The sequence below is a fragment of the Sander vitreus genome, chromosome 6 (assembly GCF_031162955.1).
Source record: "Sander vitreus isolate 19-12246 chromosome 6, sanVit1, whole genome shotgun sequence".
In the NCBI taxonomy this organism is placed as follows: domain Eukaryota; kingdom Metazoa; phylum Chordata; class Actinopteri; order Perciformes; family Percidae; genus Sander; species Sander vitreus.
The window spans coordinates 961545-986946 of record NC_135860.1 but is presented as its reverse complement, the minus strand read 5'-3'; the positions used below and the strand labels follow the sequence as shown (position 1 = coordinate 986946).

General features: G+C 45.4%; 1 protein-coding gene across 1 annotated transcript in view; it reads left to right on the top strand.

Annotated features, from left to right (window-relative positions):
* pik3r4 (phosphoinositide-3-kinase, regulatory subunit 4) overlaps positions 1-25402 on the top strand; it is a 32933-nt gene that overhangs the window by 7055 nt on the left and 476 nt on the right. The window contains exons 7-21 of the mRNA XM_078251989.1: positions 2193-2414; positions 3058-3231; positions 3394-3539; positions 4989-5192; positions 11413-11614; positions 15946-16037; positions 18168-18390; positions 18947-19112; positions 19666-19830; positions 20319-20530; positions 21188-21319; positions 21605-21705; positions 22585-22673; positions 22988-23108; positions 23530-25402. The exon at positions 23530-25402 is cut by the window's right edge and continues 476 nt beyond it. Coding sequence (XP_078108115.1) covers positions 2193-2414; positions 3058-3231; positions 3394-3539; positions 4989-5192; positions 11413-11614; positions 15946-16037; positions 18168-18390; positions 18947-19112; positions 19666-19830; positions 20319-20530; positions 21188-21319; positions 21605-21705; positions 22585-22673; positions 22988-23108; positions 23530-23700 — 2420 coding nt within the window. The 3' untranslated portion in view covers positions 23701-25402. The remainder of the gene's footprint in view (positions 1-2192; positions 2415-3057; positions 3232-3393; positions 3540-4988; positions 5193-11412; positions 11615-15945; positions 16038-18167; positions 18391-18946; positions 19113-19665; positions 19831-20318; positions 20531-21187; positions 21320-21604; positions 21706-22584; positions 22674-22987; positions 23109-23529) is intronic.

Sequence of the window (25402 nt, the reverse complement as noted above, 5' to 3'; positions counted from 1 at the left end):
AATCGATCACTATAAAATAATAACTATATAAATGAGTCCTGGTGGGAAAGTCACACACATCTCAAGTGCAATGTTACGGAAGAACCAAACTTCTGTATGTATGAAAACAGGGAAAACAGGTAATGGCAATAAATATATAATATTAAGAAAATAATATATAAATAACAAATAATAATAAAATAAATATAGCCTTAATGCAGTATAAAGATATTTCTCAAAACACACACAGGCCTGTTTGAACGTCAACAGTAACGTTACCTGAAAACAGCGTGGAGTTCCTTTTTTAGCATGTTTGCTTTATGTGTCATTGTGTGCATAAATATGAACAATGCCGTTGCTGTCAACGGGCTTAGCTGCTAACGTTAGCCACCGGCGGTTACCTCGGAACAATCCAGCAAATAGACGGTACCCTAGAGGGCCGTTACCTGAAGCGGATGGTTTAACGTCACCGCTCATTTTACAGTTTAACAACAAAAGTAAACTTCAAATATTACTACGTTTTTAATGTTGGTTTTGAGCGGTATGCACCCCCACTAACCTACACTACAGCGTCTCTTTTTTTTGTTGTTTTGTTTACAGCGTCTCAGGACAGTGTGCCCAACGCTATTTTCCGATAAACTGTAGCTGTCATATTTCACGGGACCCGCGTGAGTGTGGTTTTCATGTTCCAGTTGTTCAGCCTCAGAGGGGAGAGAGAGAGAGCTGACTGTTCGAGCCGTGTATAATTACGACTTTATGACATCTCATAAACGGCTGATGGAGCGGCAGTGCGCCGCTGCTACGTGCATACAGCGGAAACCCTGTGCACGTGTGGTGTTGCTGTTGCGCGATGTAAATCATGCGGCGCCCGAGTGCATTTGACCGTCAGGTCGCCGGTCACGGCCGATGACGTGAACATCGGCCAATTCCGGTCACCGGCCGGTCAATCGGTGCATCTCTATTCAGGAGAAATCGACAGTAGTTTCCTATGTGCGCCTATGAGCGTTCAGAAAACGGCGAGGGGAGGGTCTTCAGCCAGGACGACAGGCAGAAGGGAAAAGACTTAAGATCTCAAAGTACTGATTCAAAGCATGATAACTCATCATCAAAATGACGCTCTCTGGGACATGTTCTCATGCTAATCGCATAATGCTTAGCGTTGTAAGCTAATCAGCGGGCCGCGCTAGCTTGTTTCAAGCTACGAACACATTAGATTAGCATGAAAACATGTCCCAGAGAGCGACAGAGTGGCTACACATCTGTTATTAACCCCTAGGTTCGTTTTGCGCCGGAATTGTCCTTTAAGCCCTCATAGAATATTCATGAGTTAGTTTTCTGAAATATATTTAGACTTTTTGAAGAGAGATACTCATTTACAGAGGCATTACCGGAATACCGTTAGCCCTCACGGTAATCTGGACACCATGTCTACTGACAGTTTGTTCTGTGTCAATCAAACTTAAGTATGTGTGTAAGACCCGCCCCCAGAGACAGGTGAACCAATCAGGCTTATCTTTCCACACATTGATATTTTATGGGACTTTTACTGTGCTTAATGCGTCGAAAGTGTCCGGAATACAGTGAGTCTACTTTACTGAAGTAAAACTATCATCAGGAAAATGTAGTTAAAGTAAAGAAACATCCTCCCATTTTAGAAAGTGTAAAGAATCCAGTCAATCAACTTTCTGTCTCTTTCTTTCTCTTTCTTTCTGTCTCTTTCCTTTTTTTTCGTTCTTTTTTTCTTTCTCTCCTTTCTCTCTGTATTTCAGCTGGACTTGTAGTCGTTATATTGTTGGCTTGTTTACTTTAGAATAAAACATCAGATTTTATAAACTACATGTGTTCTGTGTGCAGTAATCTTAACGTGTAAAGTAACTAAAGCTGGAACAGATGAATGTAGTGGAGTAACTAAAGTAACTAGTAACTAAAGCTGGAACAGATGAATGTAGCGGAGTAACTAAAGTAACTAGTAACTAAAGCTGGAACAGATGAATGTAGCGGAGTAACTAAAGTAACTAGTAACTAAAGCTGGAACAGATGAATGTAGTGGAGTAAAAAGTACAATATTTCTCTCTGAAATGTAGCGGAGTAGAAGTAGAAAGTGGCATGAAAAGAAAAGACAACGTACCTCAACATTTGTACTTAAGTACAGTACTGGAGTACATGTACTTACTAGTTACATTCCACCCCTGCGCGCCGCTGTGTGTTCCCAGAGCTGCAGGCGCTGCATGAGATGGTGCAGCAGAAGGTGGTGACGCTGCTGAGCGACTCGGAGAACATCGTCAAACAGTCGCTGATGGAAAACGGCATCACGCGGCTCTGCGTCTTCTTCGGCCGGCAGAAAGCCAACGACGTGCTGCTGTCCCACATGATCACCTTCCTCAACGACAAGAACGACTGGCATCTGCGCGGCGCCTTCTTTGACAGCATTGTGGGTAAGAAAACCTCCGTCAGACGTCGCTACGACAGGGCTATCGGCTGAATCTTTACAGGGCTTTGTACAGAGTACTTAAATGTAAAATTTGAATAATGAGGCCTTTTAAAAGTTTTTAAGTTCAAGTACCAAGTTCAAATACTTGGTAAACAAATATTTTCATAGCCTACAATCCTTTTTGGTATTCCTTTATATCCTATATACTTTTGCCAGTGTGTTCAAGAAGTTGGTATTAAATGTCTATCTAAATGGTATTAAAAAGTGCTCATATTATGCTCATTTTTAGAACAGGGGGAATGAGAGGGGGAAACGCCAGAGCAGGGGGAATGAGAGGGGGAAACGCCAGAGCAGGGGGAATGAGAGGGGGGAAACGCCAGAGCAGGGGGACTGAGAGGGGGGAAACGCCAGAGCAGGGGGAATGAGAGGGGGGAAACGCCAGAGCAGGGGGAATGAGAGGGGGAAATGCCAGAGCAGGGGGAATGAGAGGGGGAAACGCCAGAGCAGGGGGAATGAGAGGGGGGAATGAGAAAAAGTGTTGACCCAGAAAGAACAAAAAGTTGCATAGTAGACGGGACGACAACCCAAGGGTTAAAGTACACTCTGTGTGTCTTAATGGTCTCCTGGCTGTCCCTGTTGTGTTGCAGGTGTGGCGGCGTACGTTGGCTGGCAGAGCTCCTCCATCCTGAAGCCTCTCCTCCAGCAGGGTCTGAGCGACACCGAGGAGTTCGTCATCTACAAAGCTCTCAACTCCCTCACCTGCATGTGTCAGCTGGGTCTGCTGCAGAAGCCTCACATCTACGAGTTAGTCATTGACATCGGTAAGATCCAAAGTGAAGTTCCAGTTTCCCGTCCTTTTTGGTTTGGCACACGACTAGCCGGGGCCAAAACGTATTGTGAACCTAAAATGGATTTGGGGGGGGGCCTTGAGTTTGACACACACGTGGTTTAAAGTATAATTTGTCCTCCGTGGCTCGCCGTAGCTCCGTTCCTGTGTCACCCCAACCTGTGGATCCGTTACGGGGCGGTGGGCTTCATCACCGTCATCGCACAGCACCTCAACGTGGCCGACGTCTACTGCAAACTGATGCCCCACCTCAACCCGTTCATCATGCAGCCCATCATCCAGGTGAGTCCTAGGGCCCTGTCTCGCACCCGGCACAACGCAAAGCCTTGCGTCTTCGCTAGTTTAAGGCCGACGCAGTTGTCAATTTCCAGTCCGGCGCCCACGTTGTTTAAATAGCAAATGCACCTGCGCCCATCTGTGCGCCCATGGGCGTGCTGGTCTTACAGGGAGGTGTGTTCAGGTGCATTCTGGGCGTGCTGGTCTTACAGGGAGGTGTGTTCAGGTGCATTCTGGGCGTGCTGGTCTTACAGGGAGGTGTGTTCAGGTGCATTCTGGGCGTGCTGGTCTTACAGGGAGGTGTGTTCAGGTGCATTCTGGGCGTGCTGGTCTTACAGGGAGGTGTGTTCAGGTGCATTCTGGGCGTGTTGCTATCTTGAGGCAGCGGGAAGTGATGGCACCATTGACCAACAAAAACCTGGTCTAAAGTCAATAACGCAGCATTTGATTGTTATTTTAACAGAAAATGAGTAAACTGTGCCTAGGCTCGTGCACAGCACACACACACTATGCTTGTTACACACTAGGGTTGTTACTAGGGCTGCACAATGTATCGTTATGTTATCATCATCGCAATATTAACTGAAGCAATAAAGACATCGCGAAAGACGCGCAGAGATTTTTTGTATTAGTTGAAAGAAATTATCAGTAGAAAACCGCAGTTTTAAATCTGTCGTTTTTTATTTTTTTGGTGGCGCCTTTTATATTCAACTCAGTGTTCAGTTTGTTCAATTAAAATGTTGGAAATGATTTAATTGCATTTTAGCAGAAGACTAAAAACAGCAGAACTGAGTACACTTGAATATCTGTTTATTTATCGCAAGTTCGCAGTTATCGTTATCGCGATATTCAACAACGTTATCGAATGTCGCATATTTTCCTCATATCATGCAGCCCTACTTGTTACACACACGGGGACGCGCAGCAGCACACACACATGCAGACAATTACAAATAAAAATATTACGGTGCAAATCCTCCATCATAACAGCAATGCTCCAAGGTCCAAACGCGCCTGGCTTTTAAAGGGAATGGGAGATGATCTCTGATTGGTTGATTGCATGTTACGCCCAAAACACACCTCTGATTAATGAAGACACTAAGGTCAACCCTTTAGAACCATGACCCCGGCGCACGGACCCTTTTTTCAGCCTTCAGACTAGCAAAAGTGGATTTGGACACGCCCTAAACACACCTGCGCCAGGCGCTTCACGCCGTGCGCTTAGATCGTTAAAATAGGGCCCTTTATCATCATCCTCTTCATCATCATCCTCTTCATCATCATCCTCTTCATCCTCCTTCATTTTCTACAATTCTTTTTAGATGTTTTTGTCGCTTTTCTCAAACCATGCATACGGGACCTCCCTAGATAGTTGGAGATCTCCACCCCCCACAGCACCACCAATGTGGAACCCTGTGGAAGTAACAGTGAGTCCCCTGTCTCTGCCCCCCCCAGATCGATAAGGAGCTGGTCCTGCTGAGTGTCCTGAAGGAGCCGGTCAGTCGCTCCATCTTCGACTACGCGCTGCGTTCCAAAGACATCGCCAGCCTCTTCCGCCACCTGCTGCTTCGGCAGAAGAAGCGCCAAGGATCCATCCCAGAATGCCCCACTCCTGAGGACCCGGCCATCGCACAGCTCCTCAAGAAGCTGCTCTCGCAGGTCAGAACCACGCAGCTCACTCACACGTTATTTATTGTTTAAAGTTTAATTTATTGAAATCTTCAGCAGTTCAATGCCCAGGTAAACACCGTTTTTATACGTGGAGAGATGGCGAGATGGCGAGATGGGTAGTTATACTGATGAATGAACATGTGGCAGGGTTGTTTACATAAATTCCAAAAAGAAAATCATGTTTTGATAGTCAGGATGGAAAAAATAATGGCATTTTATTATAAAATGTTTTACAGCGACATGTTTTTTATGAAAACAACAACCCAAAGTACACATTTCCTGTTCACCTAATGTGTAAAATAAATTTTAGTTGAACAGAAGACAACATTGACCCTTGACCCTTACAATAAATATACAAAAAGTTATTTTAAAGGTCGCGTATTGTAAAAAGTGAGATTCCCATGTCTTTTTTTTTTTATTATAGCGCAGGCCGAGGTGCTATATGAATACTGTGAAAGTATCATATAGTGCCTTAAAACGAGTCGTCAGGACTTTGTACAGTTATGATGTCACAACTATACTATACATAGGTAGAAAGTGCCTCTACAGTGCGGTTACAGTCATTCCCCGACTGCAATGATGGTGCAGGGACACGTAGACCGCCGTTACTGCAGTGAAGTACCCAGGGCGTGTTCAGGGTAGGGCTGCAACTAACAACGGTTATTTTCATAGGGATTAGTGTGTGGATTACTTCCTGGCTGAATGGATCAGTTGTTCGGTCTCTAAACTGTCAGAAAACGTGGGTCAGTGTTTCCCAAAAAGCCCGAGAAGACGTCCTCAAATGTCTTGTTTTGTCCACAACTCAAAGATCTTCAGTTTGCTGTCCCAGAGGAGAGAAGACACTAGAACAATATTGCAAGCTGACATCACACAAGTTTTTACTTTTTTATCATAAAAAATGTCTTAAACCGATTTTAATAGATTATCAAAATAGTTGGCGATTCATTTAATAGTTGACTGACTGATGGATTCATTGGTTTAATCTTTGCAGCTCTAGTTCAGGGACAATCGGTGATGCTGGCTGTGGTCAGAGGGGGGCAGTGAAACACTGCGTTTTATCCTGTTAAAGTTAACACACACACACACACACACACACACACACACACACACACACACACACACACACACACACACACACACACACACACACACACACACTCACTCACTTCAAGTATATTTGAGCCACAGATTTCTCACACTGCTCTGAACTTACACACACTTTTGGTGGTGTAAGTTACCTGAAATGGCTCCATATGGTCGTGCGTGTGTGTGTGTCTATTTGTGTGTGTGTGTGTCTATTTTTGTGTGTGTGTCTCTCTATCTGTCTCACTGTGTGTGTCTCTCTATCTGTCTCACTGTGTGTGTCTGTCTGTCTGTCTCACTGTGTGTGTCTGTCTGTCTGTCTCACTGTGTGTCTGTCTGTCTGTCTCACTGTGTGTGTGTGTCTGTCTGTCTCACTGTGTGTGTCTGTCTGTCTCACTGTGTCTGTCTGTGTGTGTGTGTGTGTGTGTGTGTGTGTGTGCGCGCGTGTGTCTCTGTCTGTCTGTCTCTGTGTGTGTGTGTGTGTGTGGTTGTGGTTGTGCGTGCAGGCTGCCTCATGCTGTTTTTTCCAGCTCGAAATGGCAGCTTAATAACGACAACAACGCAGAACCAAAACTCACTGGAGGAGGAGAAATCATGAAAAGACAAAGACATTAACAAGTCAAATCTTTCAATAAAGTTAATGAATAGCATTATAAACATCCTGCTTCACTTTTCAGTTTTCATTGGCTTGGTTTTATTCTTTCATAAAACAAGTTGTGCGTAACATAAACAATAAATATTTGCATGTGCTCCTGCTGTTCTTCACCACTGTTTTGGAAGAAGGGAGTAACGGGAGTGTCCTGTGGATCAAATTTATGCCATGTGAGGAGTGGTTCACGTGGAGGCATAGGTGTAATTTACAGGGGAAAGGGCGGGGTCTTTCACCCAGGAGACCGGGGATCGTGTCCCGCGTGTCACGTTTCCTAAACTCAACCGTCGCTTTCTTCTTTTCCTAAACCCAACCGTGCCATTGCTGTCCCGCGTGCCGTTATTGTTTTCCTAAACCCACCCCGTTCGCCGTGATGCTAATTCCTCGAGCCTTCTTTCCTGCTCCGTCTCGGTGTCGCTCTTACACCGTTTCCCCTGGCACACGATAGCGTAAGATCCCAAAATGGTGGGCGGGCTCAGACGCCTCCCAAATCGTCACGTCACAGCAAGCTACCATGACGTATGTCCTCATTCTCAATACGGCGTAGACGTAGACGCGGATAGCTCAACATGCGTACAGATAACACGCCACTTGGCTTTAGAAAGTGGCGTGCATGTTGACCCAAAGTCATGATGTCACGTTGTTTATAAAGTGAAGTTTTATCAGCAGAAAAGCGTAAGAAGGAGCGAGATCCTCTGCTCGTGTGAGTAACGTTACGTCCCGGTACAATACACACAGACGTCACGGCTTCAGAGAGACGTCATCTAGTGTGACAGTCTTTCTAATTCTGGATTTTAACAGTCTTATACTTCAACAGTTTAACAATGAACTTTCTTGACTTGCAAAACTATCTTTTAAACTGACGAACATCAGCGTGAAAGTGAAGAGCAGGAGGTTGTTCAGAAGGAGAAGAGCACTCATAAAAGGGAGGGATCTCGTCATATCATCCAGACCACAAAGTGGTATCTCGGTTTCTCAATCAAAATGTTAAAAACACACAGACACTGCCTCAGACTCCCACGTGCATTCTTCCTCCGCATCACTTTTATCAAATAACGGTCCAGTGTCTCTAAAGAACCTTGAAGGATTTCTTCAGAATTGAACCACGAGGCCACAAAGTTTCTGTAGAAGTCTGTTAACAAGATCCGTAAACCCTGGAGGAACTTCCACAGAAACTCAGATTTAAAAGCTGCACGGGCATTTCATTTGCACAGGAACTCCTGCGATGAACGCGGTGATTTTGACAGTTTGCATTACACAGCTGATGTTTAAAAAAAAAAAAAAAAAAAACACACCAGCTTAAAACGCTTAAACTTAAGCCAAATAAATTATAAAAAAGCCACATAATGAGTGTGGTTTTATAGTCTTAATGTTCTGAGGAAAACCCACATTTCTGTGAAACATTATGCAACCGCACAAACAACCTCACAGGACCTTGGCTTAAACCTGCTTTCACACTCACTGCGTTGGTCGTCAGACAGTCTGTGCAAACAAACGTCTTTTCCAGCAGGCCTGCAGCGAAAAGGTTGAGACAAATTCAACTTTTCTTGTTTTTAAAGATTATTTTTTGGCGGGGGCTTTTGAGTGAGAGTGAGAGAGAGAGAGAGAGAGAGAGAGATATCACAGGGCCGCGGATCGGACTTGAACCCGGGCCGCTGCGGTAAGGACCGAGCCCCGGGGCGCATGCTCCACCAGGGCGCCCCGAGACAAATTCAACTTTTGGAGAAACGCGTCCCGACGTCGCGTCAGGAAACGGGCAACATCACTGCCTCTATCGCTGCCACAAGAATGGTTTTAAACCCCAAACACAAGCTCTGAACTGCCTGGGAGTTTGTGGAACAGCCGACTTGTCTCGTCAGACCCGCCGTCTCTTTTCTTTCTCCACGAAACAAAGCTGCCTTCAAGTGCGCCCAGAAACGATCTGACGGAAAACGGTAACTGTGAAACATCTACTCGTAAAGGCTGATTTGTGCTTCTGCGTTACATCGACGGCGTGGCTACGTACGCAGGTGTGTGGAGATGCCGACCCTACGCCGTAGCCTGACTTCACCTCTCGAGAAATGTAACTACATGTTGCGGCGACGGCCGTGGCTCGGCCGTGGCTTGGTAGTGTTGCATCCCCCCCCCCCAATGCCGGCCTTAAAGAGATTGACGCACACACCAACGCACAAGTATAAACTTCAGGCCACTTATGTAGGCTACGGCGAAAGCTCTGAGTGGAGCCTCCACACAACCATAAGTCAGCCTTGAGGCTACATTGGATCCCACACAAATGAGCCATTTACAGTAAGTGACACTCCCACTGCCACAAAACCATCTGGCTAATCGCAGGATTACTTTTTCTGGTCTGAATGGGCCCTCATTTACACGTGGCGCTCAGATTCAATTTATCTACACAGTTGATACAAAGCAGGTCAGCGTTGAGGATGCGGAAGATCAGATCGGAAAGAGTCTCAAGGTGATTAAAGGACGATTTCAAACTGACGTCTGAACATTGAGATAAGAATCTTGATCTTTCTACAACTTGGATCTGTTTTCTCTCATGAGTTTCCATATTTAGTCGCCACCTGTCAAGCCAACAGACAAACCAAAGGAGAAGTCTCCAGTAACCATATGTAAAATCAAACAGAAACGTACAGCTTCACATTTTTCTTTTCTGATTTACTGGCAGGAATGTGCAATACTGTATTTATACTGTCAAAGAAAACCACTTGCAGGGATGGAAAACGGGAGGCAGATGCAGGAAATGAGGCTCACAGGGGAATAAGGCTTCTGAAGAATAATTCTTCAAATTCTCCCTTTGTTTTTGTTCATGTGACTGACACTAGATTTTAATACTTTTACATCCGATGTTGCTATTCGAGACTTAGAGATTTCCTGTCATCTTTCTGCCGCCAACTCTATAATTAAGGAATAATATGCCCTCAAAAAGGAAAACGATTAAAATGAATAGTGACTGTAATATATCAACTTTCCAGCAGACTCGAACCAACAACATGCCTCTCTCAACACTGTCTGACAGCGAAATAAAACCCCACATCTTTTCATGCAAGTGTTGATCACACAAAGTAGAGGTCGGCCGATTTTTGGCATTTCTTTTTTTTTTACATAATTTTGGTGTCATACATTTTCTTCAGACCTTAAACAAAGAAATGCTGCTGGTTGCTACTGTGTGCAGCACTACTATTGTTCAAAGTTTATTTTCTTCTTACCTGTTTCGTTTATTGAATATATTTTGTATACATTATTTATACAATATATGTTTTTACATTATACATTTTTAATTTAAGTATACAAGTGCGGATTGGGGAAGTGTTCAATAGAAGACGTTTTTGTTGAGAAATGTTGTGTATCTTAAGTAATTATTAGTGTGACATTTTATCTTTTCAAATAGAGGTTTAAAAACAAGCACATATCGGCCAAAATAAATCTGCAGCATTTATCGGCCATCGGCTGACCCCGATTTCTAAAGATCGGCATCGGCCAGAGAAAAACCCATATCGGTCGACCTCCTAACACAAAGTGTACTTACAGAAGCTCACACAGTGTCGGCCTCAGTACAATATCTTTGAACCAGTTTGAGTCCTGTGTGTAAACGAATCCTGTGGTCGTGTCCACAGGGTTTCTGCGGGGTCTTAAAGCTTTAGTAACTTTTAGGGATTAATGAACGTCTGTTACATTCAGCCCGTTGCCAAATGAGTTGCTACAAAGCTAATTAAGACTATCAGCTCCACACAGCTCTCTCTGTATTTCTCAGTGTGACCATGTTCAGACGATTGTGGCGTCCGCTGACTTTCCCGCGCAGAAACTCCAGTGAAGATAATGAGCTCTTCTGAAGAGTCCATCATGTTTTTTTAATCCTCCGTGTCCTCCTTGGCTACTAGCAGCTGCGTGGAGGAGGGGTGGGGGTGAAGCGTGATCACGGAAGGCTTGTTTCATGTGGACACTTAGAATTCCTCATGGGGGAGACAGAAACTACACACTATAGCTATAAAAAGTCTTTAAAAAAAGAAAAAAGTCTAAAATTTCCAAATCAAATGTTTAGGCCCTTTATAAAGTCTTACATTTGCTATGGTGTTGTAGGTCCTAAATCATTTTAAACAGGTCTTAATGCTCATTGAAATGTCCCCGCAGCGCTACAATGTTCTTTTTTAATTCCGTAGTGTTGTAGTTCTTTCTGTGGCTAGTCCAGTTAGAATTTGCTGTATTACGACTACAAATCATAACCTACATAACCTTTTTTGCAGCCACGCTAGACACCAGTCCTATAATGCCTATGAGGAAATCAGGGAATTGTTTCAGACGATGTTTCCACACTCTGACATCTGACCTTGTATTTTTTATTACGTTGTGATGGAGGTCTTATATTTCATTCGTAATGGTCTTAAAAAAGTCTTAAATTTGACTTGGTGAAACCTGCCCAAACCCTGATCTAACCCTCCTGTGTTTTCTCCATCTCGCTCCCATGTTGTGCAGGGGATGACCGAGGCGGAGGAGGACAAGCTGCTGGCGCTCAAAGACTTCATGCTGAAATCCAACAAGGCCAAAGCCAACATGGGCGAGCCGAGTCACCTGGGAGAGGCGGCCCAGACCGGCGTCATCGACCTGGCCGCGCTCGGCATCACCGGCCGCCAGGTGGACCTGGTTAAACCCAAGGCCGAGCCCGAGGACAAGAGAGGTAATCCCCGTCATGATGACGCAGCATTTACTCACACACCAGTGTTTCCTTTAGGATCGTTTTTTAGCAGTGGGGGCAGGTCTGTCCGAACAACAACACAGAACTGACACTTCGTTGCAACACAAACATATATTTATTCACACACAATGAGGAATATTTTCAGTTGTGATTGAACTGTATTTTCTGAGGAACTATAGGGCTTAACATCTACAACAGGTCTACTAAATGATGTTTACAAGAAATTCTTCATAGGGAAACCAAAACCCAAAGTATAGAATTAAATATTACACTGACTCACTTACCGTTTTAGTGTTTCCAGATGTTTGATATCAGGACGATGAGCTGACAGAACTGACAAGTTGAACGTTGTCCAATTAGAACGGACCCACCGCAGTGACATTTTTGGTGGTTTGTTTAATAGTCGACTCGGAAGAAAGCGAACATTTGACAATAAACTCCATCAACACAGTATGTGGAGTTAAACTGGACGGGCCCAATAACCTCTGAATGGTTCTACTTGTTGTTAAACTGGACGGGCCCAATAACCTCTGAATGGTTCTACTGGTTGTTAAACTGGACGGGCCCAATAACCTCTCAATAGTTCTACTTGTTCTTAAACTGGACGGGCCCAATAACCTCTGAATGGTTCTACTTGTTGTTAAACTGGACGGGTCCAATAACCTCTCAATAGTTCTACTTGTTGTTAAACTGGACGGGTCCAATAACCTCTCAATAGTTCTACTTGTTGTTAAATTGCACTGTGAGCGGCAGCCAACGGGGGGTGCTTTATGTCGGCAGGATCGTTTAAAAGGCAACCGCGACTACATTGTGCGTTTGCTCTATTTCTGATACTGTGGCGGCAGAAATTTTGCCGTGGCGATCCGCCACTACAAAATCAACACAGAGGAAACACTGCACACACATGAAACCCTCATGTCTTCACTGTGTCTTCTCGCCAGCTTTGGGGTATTTCTGATTTGATCCAAAGGGGTTTTCACAAGTTTTTTTCTGTTGTAGCAAGGGGCGATAAACTCAATTTCTCTAAGGGCCACACTTAGAAAATTAGAATCAAATCAAGGGTCAGACATGAATAGTTCATTGACATGCCATTATAATGTTTAGGTGTAGCATCTGAGCCGTTTTGGGCACCACCTGAGCCGAATGAATGTAACTAAAAGACTTTTCTAAGATCTAATGATTGTAGTCGGTCCCCAGTGGACTTCTTTAGCAAGTTTTGTCTTAAAGAGATTTGAGTGTTATTTATTTATGATCTGCTCTAGCTTTTCCAACGTTTTAGACACAGATATGGTGATAATAACGGTCCAAAATGATGTGAAATAAACATGCATCTAAGTCTTTGTCTTTGCATGCTTTTATTGATGCTTTTATTGACAACGATGACGTTGAGGTTGTGTACTAGTTTGAGTTGTAGTTCCGTAATGGCCATTCGGTCCGTTGTGGCAACGCTGCCGAATATCCAGAAGTTAAAGCCCGAGCAAGAACAATCTTTGCTGAGTTGTGTTGGTGGCCATGATGTTGTGGCCCTCCTCCCCACGGGGTTCGGGAACAGTTTGATTTTCCAGCTCGCTCCGTTAGTGGTGAAGGAGTTGGCTAAGGCTATTACCAGCAATGCTAAGCCAATAGTTGTTGTCGTCTCCCCTCTTGTTAGCCTGGTCCTACCAGACCGTACGTAGGAGGGTGGAGCCAGGCTACCAGAGTGACTCTGGCCGGATCCAATAGTTTTAAACTTCAACAGAGTACCCGCCTTCAAGAGTCTGGTAGGACCAGGCTAGTGGACCAGAGTCTGGTAGGACCAGGCTAGTGGACCAGAGCCTGGTAGGACCAGGCTAGTGGACCAGAGTCTGGTAGGACCAGGCTAGTGGACCAGAGTCTGGTAGGACCAGGCTAGTGGACCAGAGTCTGGTAGGACCAGGCTAGTGGACCAGAGCCTGGTAGGACCAGGCTAGTGGACCAGAGCCTGGTAGGACCAGGCTAATAGACCAGAGTCTGGTAGGACCAGGCTAGGAAACCCACAGGTTGTGTGGGAATTTCTGAGTCTCAAAGTCAGCAAATCTGCCAAATTCAGTTTTGAGTGTCATGTAATTGCAGTTTGAAAAAATTTGTGAGGGGCCAGTTTGTCGTGCTGGCCTTGAGTTTGACTCGTGTTGTAGAGCAGCAGTTCTCAACCTTTTCGAGTTGCGACCCCCAGAATAATGAGGTCAGTGTTCGCGACCCCCCCCCCCTTGACACTGAGAGAAAGAGCGCTGCAAACCGGTGTAAACGGTTGTTTCTACGCGCCTCCCCTTGCTGATTTTAAATGATTTTTGTAAATGCTCTGATTAATATTGCTTTTTTTGGACTCCAGCTCTGTGTAGCTCAGTGATGGGATCACAGCTAACTGTGTGTTCCAGATGTTTCTCTGTAAGTCAGCAGAGTAAATTACTGCCATCTGCAATCTGCAGCCAAAGAGCCTCGCGGAACTCCTCTCTCTAGTATCCCGTATTAATCAATCCTTTGTGTTCTCCAAATACCTGTCAGTCCTCAGATTTCCTCTACACTGCTAAACATGAGGAAAGGCTGTTCAGCTCTGGCATTGTATCTTTGTGCTAAACTATCATATTAAGGTTGTTTTTCTAGCATACTGCTCGCAATAAGTGACCAAATAACGCCAACATGTTCCTATTTACATGTAGTGATTTGTATAGTCACAGCGTGTACAAATAACAAGGTCACATGACACACAGCCATCTTCTAACCATATACATACTGGGAACTGTATTCTCAGAAGGCAAAGCACTGCTACTTCTGCTACTTGGGCGGAGTGATTAGCGCAACACCTGAGAAGCGCCGTTGTTACTCTCTGCTCCTCACCACGCGGCTTCTCAGGTGCTGCGAGCAAATCACTGTTGTGACTATACAAATCTGGCCCTTAATGAAGTTGAGTTTGACACCCCTGGTCCTACAGGATCCAAAACTTGATTAAGGCCCCGTTCACACTGCCTGCGTCGGTCGTCAGACGGTCCAGCAAAACCGCAGGTCTTTCCATTCATTTTGAATGGGGGTAGTTCGTTTAGGCTGCGGCAGGGGTTGCCGCAGGTTACACTTAAAAAAACCATGTAACCAGAGATCAGACTTGTCGGTGTGTTTTGAGGCGGTGTGAGAGTCCCGTACAGGAAACAGGAAACATCACTGCCTCTATCTCTGCCACAAGAAAGATTTAAAAACCCCAAACACAAGCTCTGAACTGCCCGGGAGTTTGTGGAACAGCTCACTGTTTCCTGCAACAACGAAGCACTCGCTATGTCCCACTCCTCTTTTCTTTCTCTCTCTCCTGTTTAATGAAGCTGCCTTCAAGTGCGGTCGGAAACGTCAAGATCTATAAAAGATCTGACGGAAAACACTAACTAAAATATAATGTTTACTTGTGCTACATTTGGGGGTTAAATAACACAACCAGACGTCACACAAATTGGCCGTTTGTTAAAGGTGCTCTAAGCGATGTCACGTGTTTTTTAGGCTACAACATTTTTTTTCACATACAGCAAACATCTCCTCACTATCTGCTAGCTGCCTGTCCCCTGAACACACTGTAAAAAAACATCTCACTATCTGCTAGCTGCCTGTCCCCTGAACACACTGTAAAAAAACATCTCCTCACTATCTGCTAGCTGCCTGTCCCCTGAACACACTGTAAAAAACATCTCCTCACTATCTGCCTGTCCCCTGAACACACTGTAAAAAAACATCTCCTCACTATCTACTAGCTGCTAGCTGCCTGTCCCCTGAACACACTGTAAAAAACATCTCCTCACTATCTGCTAGCTGCCTGTCCCCTGAATACACTGTAAAAAACATCTCCTCACTATCTGCTAGCTGCCTGTCCCCTGAACACACTGTAAAAAACATCTCCTCACTATCTGCTAGCTGCCTGTCCCCTGAACACACTGTAAAAAAGCGCGGTCATTGTAGACAGCCCAGGCTCCACAAACGGCAACAAAAACAAACTGCGCCAACCTGCACCACCAAACATAACAAACAGCGGTCAAGGATTTGGGGGTTGGGTGTTGGGGGGGTTAGTGCGCGTGCACACGAAGGGGGCTGTGGGGAGTGGAGGAGAGAGAATCGCCAGATCGCTTTATTTGGTCTGAACGTAGCTTAAGATAAACATTTTCTGCAGTGTAAATAGAACCAGCTGTGGAAATCACAGCATCTGTCGAGCATACGGCGATGTTTTTTTTTTATAGACTTGTTGGTTAATTGTGGCACAAGAACAGACGTCTAGCATCCTGTTTTGATGTACTTGTATGTGTTTTTTTTTCTTCTTCCTGCAGCGAGGAAGCACACTAAGCAGGACTCGACAATGAACGAGGAGTGGAAGAGCATGTTTGGGTCTCAGGAGCCGCCCTCCGCCCAGCCCGCCACGGTAAACCCCCCTGTGTGTTTGAGATGTACTGATGTTTACAGTAATTAGGTTGCGTCTGGGACTGGTGCTGTGCAGCCAGAGGCACATTCACACTAACACTGTTTTCTAAAGCCTTGATGCGTTAGATGAATAGGTTGGTTTAAGGCTCGTGCAATTTCGTCAATTTTGGTTAGGACTGTCTCTAGAAGGTGAGTTATGCCTACCATACCAACAGTTGTTCTCAAGCGTTTTTCAATAATGTCCCCCTTTGAACAGTTTTTTTTAAGCCATGTACCCCGTAACCAGCACGAATGATTTTTGGTAGAAAATAAAAGTCTCTATAAAGAGGAAGAATACAGCGATGTCAGCGATAGATTTACTAAACAACAGCCTTGGACCTGGAAAACATTTAGATGATGATGAAGAAAGGAGACAAAACCTGGAAAAAGACGGTAGAAAGAAGGAAGGAAGGCAAGAATAGGTCGATAATAGTAACAACAATAAAAAGAAACACAGTAGAAAGAAGGAAGGAAGGCAAGAATAGGTCGATAATAGTAACAACAATAAAAAGAAACACAGTAGAAAGAAGGAAGGCAACACTAGGGCGACAAAAGGGACAAAAAAATTCCAAAAAGTGACAAACTTTGAAAAGAAAGTGACAAACACGTTGAAAAAAGCAGAAAAGAAACTTGGAAAAAAGAGACAAAAACTTTAGAAAAAAACGACAAAAGACAGTAGAAATAACTACAGCCTTGTAACTGAAAAACATTTAGCTCAATATGCCACGTACCCCCTGCAGTCCTCCAAAGTACCCCTAGGGGGACACGTACCCCCTGCTGTCCTCCAAAGTACCCCTAGGGGGACACGTACCCCCTGCTGTCCTCCAAAGTACCCCTAGGGGGGACACGTACTCCCATTTGTGAAACACTGCCCTAGAAGACTCTGAACAGACTACAGTCTGACACCATCTCACATCTAACATTAAAGACCTAAGTCATAATATGCTATCCTGCTCACCTGTCTTTTACACATACAAAATCAGAAAAAAAGAAGTGTAAATTAATTTAAATCAAACTGTTTTAGCTATAAAATGTGAGACAGTTGTGAAAAAAATACTCATTATGACTTTAAATGTCTTGTTGTATCCCACCAACAGTCCAGAAAGCAAATCTGTAAATCCGTGTGCATCGGTCACACACTGTGGTGAGGTTTCGTTCCCCGACAGCAGTTAGAAGTTTGGCTCTTTGTCAGCAGCGGCTCGTCATTAAACAAGCTGCTGGCCAATGTTTTGACCCGCGCGTGCTCCGTGTCTTTGGCCGATGACTCAGATGACACACGTGGCTTTATTTACTGCCACGCTGATCGTCTTCATCTCACCTTCACAACTGCAGTTTTTATCGTTGACTTTGTATTTATTGGCTTCATTCATAAATGATGCTTCCGGTTAGCTTTTCTTCTTACACAAAGTGTTATTTATTGAGATACTAAAGAGATGAAGTTAAAGCATTATTCAGAGTAATGCGGTCATGTTTTGAGAAGATATAAAAACAAAAATAAACATGACTAGCCTGACGTGGTCATACTCAGATTCTAGTCAGAAACCAGGAAAGAAAATGCCTCTCCACTCCATTGGATAGACCTACAACCAATCAGAGCAACGATATCGAGGTACTTGGTCAAAAATATCGTGGTATTTGATTTTCTCCACATCGCCCAGCCCTACCCTGTCGATCTCCTATAACAGACGCGATGGCGGAATCTACACATCTCAATTCTCCAGCGGCAGCCATCGTTGTAAATGAATTCAACCCAAGCTCTCTTTGGTGACGTGGTTGATCACGTTACTGTTGATCATCTGTCCATCATCGTATGAAGCCCGCCCTGACAATCTGATTGGTCCGAACAGCTCTGGTTTGAGCATAGTTGCTCCACAACGGATCAAGTCCAGACCCAACTTCCCGACCTCAAATGTTGTGGGCGGGGCTAAGTTCAGCTGGCATCCAGGCTAGAGCACGACATTATTTAAAATGGATATAAGAAACTTCTTGCATTTTCTAATTGTTTATTTTTAAGGTTTTTTATCCACAGTCATTCAGCTCTGAGAAATCTTGATCGAGCAGTCAGTAAAACGCAGCGTTGATGTGTTTGCAGGCTGCGGACGGGCCGGGGAGTCAGATCAGGAAGAGCACCGCGGTCCCGGCGGTGCCCGTGCTGCAGTCGGTGGCGAGCGGCCCGGCCTACCAGCGCCGCATCAACACCTGCAAGGCGGAGCTGCAGCAGCTGGTGCAGCAGAAGAGGGAGCAGTGCAGCGCAGAGCGCATGGCCAAACAGATGATGGAGAGTGCAGAGTGGGAGAGTCGGCCTCCGCCCCCTGGTAACACACACACACACACACACATGCACACACACACACACACACACACACCACACACACACACACACACACACACACACACACACACACACACACCACACACACCAGAGAGACACACACACACACACACACACACACACACACACACCAGAGACACACACACACACACACACACCACAGACACACACCCACCAGAGACACACACACACACACACACCCACCAGAGACACACACACACACACACACACACACACACACACACACACACACACACACACACACACAGACGCGCACACACACACACAGAGACGCACACAAAGAGACACACATTTACATTTATCTGTATGGCATTTACTAAAGATACACATAAATAAACAGGTAAATATAAGGACTGAAGACTGAAAGGCTGTCTTTCACAGACTAAATATAAACACACAAACATGTTTCACAGTTTGAACCCACAGCGATTGACTCAGCAGCAGTTTCCACCCAGAAACGGTGAAACGCATCAGTTTGGTCTCATTTAGACTCACCGAGCTGTGAATGTGGGTTTCAGGGTGGCACCCTAAAGGACTGCTGGTCGCTCACCTCCACGAACACAAAGCTGCCGTGAACCGCATCCGAGTCTCGGACGAACACTCCATCTTCGCCACAGCGTCCAACGACGGCACCGTTAAAGTCTGGGACAGTCAGAAGATGGAGGGAAAGACCACGACCACCAGGTGAGACTTCAAAATCACCAACAGGAGTCACACCTGTGTCAGTTATCTAATCCAACGTTTCACCCATACATCTTGACCACGTATTTGAGTTCACAGAAGGTTTGTGCTTATGGCTTAATACCTGCAGAAAATCTTGTTTTTTAGTGAATTTATTATTTATAGAGGTTTATAATTGTAACAAAATCCTCATGAGTCTGCTGTACGAGCCTCTGGAGTCTGGTGAGTTTGGCGATAGCAATTTCGGGGATGTTTCAAAAGGTCTATCTCTGTAGGATCCTTTTCATAATGTTGTCAGACACTTAGAATAATAATCTGAGCCTGTCAGCAGCAACAACAGAACTTTTAGTCAACTGATGGTGCGCAATTGCTAATTAACGTTACATTGTAGCTTGTTTCACAGCTGCCAAAAAATGTTGTTAGGTAAATAGGGCCCAGGTTAAAAAAAACCCTTTTCCCCTTTAACTTCAGCTTTAGGCTTGAATGTCCTCGGAACAGAGTATCCTCCAGCTTTAGCTGTGAAAACATTTGAGTGCGTCACTTTCTTTATTCGCAGGTCTGTGTTGACTTACTCTCGTATTGGCGGCAACGTGAAGACGCTGACCTTCTGTCAGGGCTCTCATTACTTGGCAGTGGCGTCGGATAACGGGTCCATCCAGCTGCTGGCAGTCGAAGCAAACAAACCGCCAAAATCCCCCAAAGTCCAGCCCTTCCAGACCAGGTAACACACACACACACACACACACACACACACACACACACACACACACACACACAGAGACACACACACACACACACACACACACACACACACACACACAGAGACACACGCACGCACACACAGAGACACACGCACGCACACACAGAGACACACGCACACAGACACGCACACACACACGCACACACAGAGACACACGGACACACACACACACACACAGTCACACAGAGTCACACAGAGTCACACACGCACACACACAAACAGACACACAAACAGACACACACACACACACAGAGTCACACACACAGTCACAGACACATACACACACACACAGTCACACACACAGTCACAGACACACACACACACACACACACACACTCACAGACACACACACACACACACACACACACACACACACACACACACGCACAGTACACCCTCTGTACTGATGCATGACATGTCTCATCCGTCCTATGTGTCCCTCCTCTCAGGTCTCTGGACCTGAAGGAGGACGGCTGTGCGGTCGACATCCACCATTTTAACTCGGGCGCCCAGTCGGTGCTGGCGTACGCCACCGTCAACGGCTCGCTGGTCGGCTGGGACCTTCGCTCCAACTCCAACGCCTGGACGCTCCGCCACGACCTCCGCCTCGGACTCATCACCTCCTTCACCGTCGACATGCACCAGTGCTGGCTCTGCCTAGGTTTGTGTTTGTGTCTCTGTGAGGACCAGTTTCAGGTTTAAACTAAGCAGTGTTTTCTCCTAGCTTTGTGACTACGACTACACGTATTTAGCGGGGGGGGGGGGGGGTTAAGGCGTCCTTTCTCAAGAAAATCACATTGATGTTAAAAAGTGTGATTTTCCCCATACATGTTGTGTCTCTGTGTGGGATTTAGTCTCTTTGTAGTCATGTCGTGTCTCTTTTCGGTCATTTTTGTTTCGTTTGCGGTTGTTTTGGGTCTCTGTGGTCATTTGGCGTCTCTTTGTTGTCGGTTTGTGTCCCTTTTTCACAGTTATTCTCAACATATCTGTGTCTTAAACGTTACGAAAATTAGATGAAAAAAATGCCAAATTTAAAACACACGCTATAGGTGAAAATCAGTTCATAGCATCACCACAATTACTCTTTTTTTAAATAACAATCTGTGTATTTGTAGGTGCATTTCTGTTAAAGTGAAAATCATGAGCCTTTGGTCGCAGAATACCTGGATAATCCTGCTGCGTCTCATACACACACCGTCAGGACATTTGGGAATTCACTTCCCATTTGACACATTTTTTTTGACATTACATGTGATGTTAGATTTGACTTTGTTCCAGCTCTGCAGTTCTCCTCCAAACTGTGCGTTTCCCTCTACAGGTACGAGCAGCGGCACCATGGCCTGCTGGGATATGCGGTTCCAGCTCCCCATCTCAAACCACTCCCACCCTGCCCGAGCACGAATCAGACGGCTGCTGATGCATCCGCTCTACCAATCATCTGTCATCGCAGGTGAGAGGGCGAGAATGATCTCTTGTCTGTCATATTTAATACGCTGAATATTGTCAGTGTTTATACAGACTGAAGGAGTTCCAAATCATCTTTCTTTACTTAACTGTGCTCAACAATTGTACATCTTAGACGGGAGCTGGTGGCGAGATCAGACTAAACAAAGTGAAGAGGATCATCTGTGTTTGATTGTTCACATCTGAAATCTAGTTCAGATCTAACTGTCGTCTGTCTGTCTGTCTATTTGTGTCTCTCTGTCTCTGTCTGTCTGGCTCTGTCTGTCTGTAGCTGTCCAAGGGAATAATGAAGTCTCAATGTGGGACATGGAGACCGGGGATCGTAAATTCACCCTGTGGGCGAGCTCTGCACCACCACTCTCTGAGATGCAGGTAGGTGTGCGTGTAAAAGCTATTCATGTTTTCAGACATCGGTTCAGTTCAGATTATTTTCTCATTGATTGATTGATTCAAGTCTTGCTCAAAGCAGCTATAATCAGTATTTTTTATAATACCAATGTATGAATGACAATGAGCCACTGTAGGATACGTTTAAAACGGCGCCGGTGCCTGAACCGACCTAACCTAATGCACAAAACGACAGTTGGCAACGTTAAAGAACGGATTGTTTGTTGCTAATCATTTATTTAAAAAGAATAACTTATTTCAGCCAATTGTTGTTAAACGACTAAAAGAAATGCCACTGGATGGCAGAAGGGTTACAGTTTGTCGAGGTGCACTCAACGTTCATCGCAGCATTGCGTCCCGTCGGCGTTGTTTCTCCGCCGGTGTCCGCTGCGTCCCAAAGGTCGGCTAGTCTCCTCTGTGTCTTCAGCTGGAGACCGTTGGACGTCCCGCTGTTGGAATCCTTTCCAGTGAAAAACAGCCACTCGTTAGACCGTTTTTAGCTGTCAGCATTTGAACCGCGTTTAAACCAGCTACTAGCTAACGGTAGGCTAACGTTACCTGCTGCCAGGTGTAGTGTTAACTAGCTGCACATTCAGCGATGCTTCTGTTGCCTGTGACGTCCGTTTCAGGGCACTAGAGGGCAGAGTAGGCGTTTAAGTGGCACCGAAATGACACACTGAAATCTGCATTGTCATTCGGTCCGGTAGATACCGGTCGTGGTGAACATAGAGGAGCATTTTGCATCTAAGGAGACGAATAATTTGCTCAGGAGTGAGTTGAGACCTAAAACAGAGAGGTGGACACAAATTAAAGGTATTAAAAGTAAGTGTGTGTGTGTGTGTGTGTGTGTGTGTGTGTGTATAGCCATCTCCTCACAGTGTTCATGGGATCTACTGCAGTCCTGCTGACGGGAACCCTCTGCTGCTGACCGCTGGATCGGACATGCGGATCAGGTCTGAACAAGACAAAAACTATTTTGTATCTGCTTGTTTTTATTGTAAGGTAAATATAGTCTAAAGTGAATACACTATTAATGAAATATAAAAACACCTTTTACGCAAATACTTCAATAAATCTGTTCCCAGCTGGAATAATTTGACAAATAAGTTAATGTGTAGTGTCTTGCGTACCAATGTCTTCACTTTAGCTTTGAAAAGGGTCCCGCTAACAGCCTCTGGGAGACGGTAATGTTGGCCGGGCCCGCTGGCAGGTTGTCGGAGTTGTAACTGGTTAAATTAAAGTTGTAATGTTTGTTCGTGGCGTTCAGGTTCTGGGACTTGGCGTATCCTGAGCGGTCGTACATCGTGGCGGGAGGAGCCAACGACTCGCTGCACTGCCCGTCCGTCCTCTACAGCAGGAAGATCATCGAAGGAACCGAAGTCGTACAGGTGGGTGCACACGCTCTGGATGGGTACACAGTAGAGCTGCAACCACGAGTTGATTAGTTGTCGACTATTAAATCTCTCCTCTGGGACAGGAAACCTTTGAGTTGTGGACAAAACGAGACATTTGAGGACGTCATCTTGGGCTTTTTGGGAAAACACTGATCCACATTTTTCACCATTTTCTGACATTTTAGAGACAAAACAACTCATCTATTCATCCAGAAAACATCCACAGATGAATGGACACTGAAAATAAGTGTTAGTTGCAGCCCTAGCGCGCGCACGCACGCGCTTTAAAATGAACTCTGTGCAACGGGACGGGAGGGACAAGAAGAAGAGAGGCTGATGTGAAACGTAGTTGTGGATGTTTCAACCGTTACTTAACATTTGAAGGTGTGTTTAAAACCCCTTAATGTCTCTGTAGGAGATCCACAGCAAACAGAAGAGCGGCGTGGTGGAGGACTCGCCGCGCCGCGGCCCAGAATCCCTCCCCGTGGGACACCACGACATCATCACTGACATCGCCACCTTTCAGACGACACAGGGCTTCATCGTCACCTCGTCCAGAGACGGCATCGTCAAAGTCTGGAAGTGAGGACACGCCGAGGACACGCCACCAGTACACACACACACACACACACACACACACACACACACACACACACAGGATACATGTGTTCCTTGTGTGGTTTCTAATCTGTGATGGTTCGAGAGACAGTTATATCCCCCATTGCCCGTTGCAATTTGAGAATATGAATATGAAAATATTTTTCACTGTAGTTGATAAACACCTCCTCGTCACATTGGCTGTTTTTGATGATGCGTTACACATGTGGCTTCCTGTTCCTCAACCCGTCATATCTACACAGCCCGGCAGCTGTCACAGAGGAACACTTTCTGCCTGGCATTATTAATGTGTGCACTTAATATGCAAATTTTTGACGTAGGTCCGTTTTTTGGAGGGTTTTGGTGCGTTCCATCTGTACTCGGGTACTCGAGTTCCAAGTCGGAAATTACAAATGGAAATTTCAAAAGCCCCCCTGCAATCGAAACCTCAGAGTCCCCCCACGCAAAGCCGACCTCAAAATCCACCACGGCTGCTCCGTGCTGTAGTAACAGTTTATTAGCACCTCTGTCCTGTTTGTGTCTCATTAAATCCCTCATACACAGAATCCAACTTCTTTCTCTCGACATCTCGGGTTTTTATGCACAAAATACAGCGTAATCCGTTGTTACCGACTGGTACTGCTAACAACGGCCAACCTGGCTAGAGCTTCCATTCCCACTTGTTGTACTGGCTACGCTCGACTCATTCCCAGCTCCGGCTTCCGACTTACCAAGGTCGCACACTAACTAACACTAACTAACGGACTGAGGCAGCGGTAGAGCAGCAACTCCCGTGTCCTGCGAGGTAAAATCTCTGTTTTTGTCAAAGGAGTCTGGTGGCTTTGAAGAGAGCAGAGATAACGGCTTCAGTTCCCGTCTGACGGCAAGATGAAGCGCTGAAAATATTTTAAACATAGCGCACGCTGAAACTGCAATAATGCGTTTAGCTGCTGCTCCCGTCCCCAGCAGGACGTTGCTTAGCTTCCGTGTCGGTACTCCTGCCTGCTTCTCCAAAACTAGCGGCGCGCCGACCGCCACCTACTGTAGCTAACGCGCTGGTCTCGCTTTGCCAGACCTTCCTCCACAGCGCTGCGGAGGAGGGTCTGGCTAGTCCACACGGCATTCCTGGATGGGAGACAAACCTGCTCCGGTTTATTGGCATTTCTTTAAACCAATCACAGTCCTTCCCGGAGGAGCACAACACAGAGGAAGGGGACGGACATCTGGCCAAAAAGAGGGACATCTGGGGGAATGACTGTGGAGAAGTAGCTCCTACAAACACACTTCAAACCATCTCAACTAACCCTTTGAGTCTTTTAGTGCACACATTTCTCATGGAGGGAATAAAATATGCATGTTGAATGCCCAAATGATGTTCTCTGTGACACCTGCCCATCTCTGTAGATTCAGTGTCGTGGTTTTGGGGAGCATGAGGGGGTGAACGGTCCTAAACCGGCTCTTTACTCAATCTTTCAGAGTCTGATACGCACAAACTCAATGTTAATAATCATGACAAACAACGGGAGCTACAAGATATTATCACGTACTTAAAAACACTTGTTTGTCCCTTTTTTTTTTTTTTTTTAAATGGACCAAAATCCTAATCCTATAATCACATATTTCAAATGAAGTTCTCATTTGAACTCTTTGATCTCAACCTGTGAGCCACCTCCAGATTCTGGAGTTGATTT